Source organism: Anopheles bellator, unplaced genomic scaffold, assembly GCF_943735745.2.
Source record: "Anopheles bellator unplaced genomic scaffold, idAnoBellAS_SP24_06.2 scaffold02406_ctg1, whole genome shotgun sequence".
NCBI lineage: Eukaryota > Metazoa > Arthropoda > Insecta > Diptera > Culicidae > Anopheles > Anopheles bellator.
Genome location: NW_026686528.1, coordinates 1 through 1,391, shown reverse-complemented (window position 1 = coordinate 1,391; position 1,391 = coordinate 1). Strand labels below are relative to the sequence as shown.

Sequence of the window (1,391 nt, the reverse complement as noted above, 5' to 3'; positions counted from 1 at the left end):
CAACCCTGACCAGGAAGGTCAACAAGGACTATAGAGTTCCGTTCGAAAGCAGTTCTCCAGTGTTGACCAAGGGGCTGAACGTGCTGGTTCCGGTGTACGCAATTCATCACGATCCCGACTACTATCCCGAACCAGAGCGCTTCGATCCGGAACGCTTCTCGGCGAAAGAATGTGACAAACGGCATCCATTCGCTTTCCTGCCCTTCGGTGAAGGTCCGCGTATTTGCATCGGTATGCGCTTCGGGATAATGCAGGCCAGGATTGGCTTGGTGTACCTGTTAAAGAACTTCCGCTTTTCACTCGTATCGCACAAAATGCGTGTGCCGCTGAAGATCAACCCCTCCAGCCTCATCCTGTCCATCGAGGGTGGACTCTGGTTGAATGTCGAAAAGTTGTGACCAATGACGCGAACATTTCGGTTCTGAAATAACGACAGTAACAACGAGGGGAACGACAGTAACAAGAAGGGAACGGAATGATTTACTTACGCTATTACGTATCTCAAAAATAATAAATTAAATCAATAAAGACCTGTCTTTGTTGCGTGGCAAAAAGATATTGTTTATCATGGGTGGTGAATTCCGGTTGTGTTTGTTTTAGCAATTCTTCATTATTTTCCCTTTTTTCCAAGTTGGTTGAGAGCAAACTCAATCAGCTGCTTCACACCGTCATTTGACTGTGCCCGTGATGTTAATGATTGCTATGATTACTTTCATTCAGGCTGCCATTTTATCATACAAAAAAGTACCAACATAAGATCAATTTCGGACTGGCAGGCTTACAATTTGGTCTCCTTCAGCCACATACCGTCCTTCGAGTACAGGATGAAATTGCTAATTAGAAATTCCATCGGTATTGTGGTCTTTGCAATGAGCAGAATTCGGAGATAGACGGAGATTCGGAGATATTCACGGTCCGCCAAAGAAACACCTCCGACGACAGGATAAGATAGCATCATTCACAATCGCTCTGGCTGTTGGATGCTTCAGCTGGTCCTATTGTTGTTATGCAGAATATTTAAATATCACCGTGCCAGCAAGGTGCGCAAAAGAACAGAGCGAACTTGGTGAGTGAGCGATTCGTCAGTTAGGTGGTAACGTTCAAACGATGTGGGTCACTTTGTTAGTGTTGGCGCTGTTGGCGGCCACCTACTGGGTCCGGCAGCGTCTGTCCTACTGGAAACAGCGTGGAGTACCCTACGTAGAGCCGTCATTCCCGCAGGGAAACCTACGTGGCGTCGGCAAGAAGTACCACATCTCCCAGGTGCTTCAGAACTGCTACAAACAACTGAAAGGATCGGGCAATCCGTTCGGTGGCTTCTACTTCTTCATCAACCCATCGGCCCTGCTCCTGGATTTGGATCTGATAAAGACCGTGCTGGTGAAGGACTT

At 47.2% G+C, this 1,391-nt stretch overlaps 1 protein-coding gene across 1 annotated transcript; it reads left to right on the top strand.

The window, feature by feature from the left end:
- Positions 1-11: 11 nt before the first annotated feature.
- On the top strand, positions 12-398 carry LOC131214772 (probable cytochrome P450 6a14; the record flags this gene model as incomplete). Its single annotated transcript, XM_058209104.1, has 1 exon — positions 12-398. A coding segment is annotated over one exon (387 nt), but the record flags the coding sequence as incomplete, so codon positions are not given.
- Positions 399-1,391: the final 993 nt, after the last annotated feature.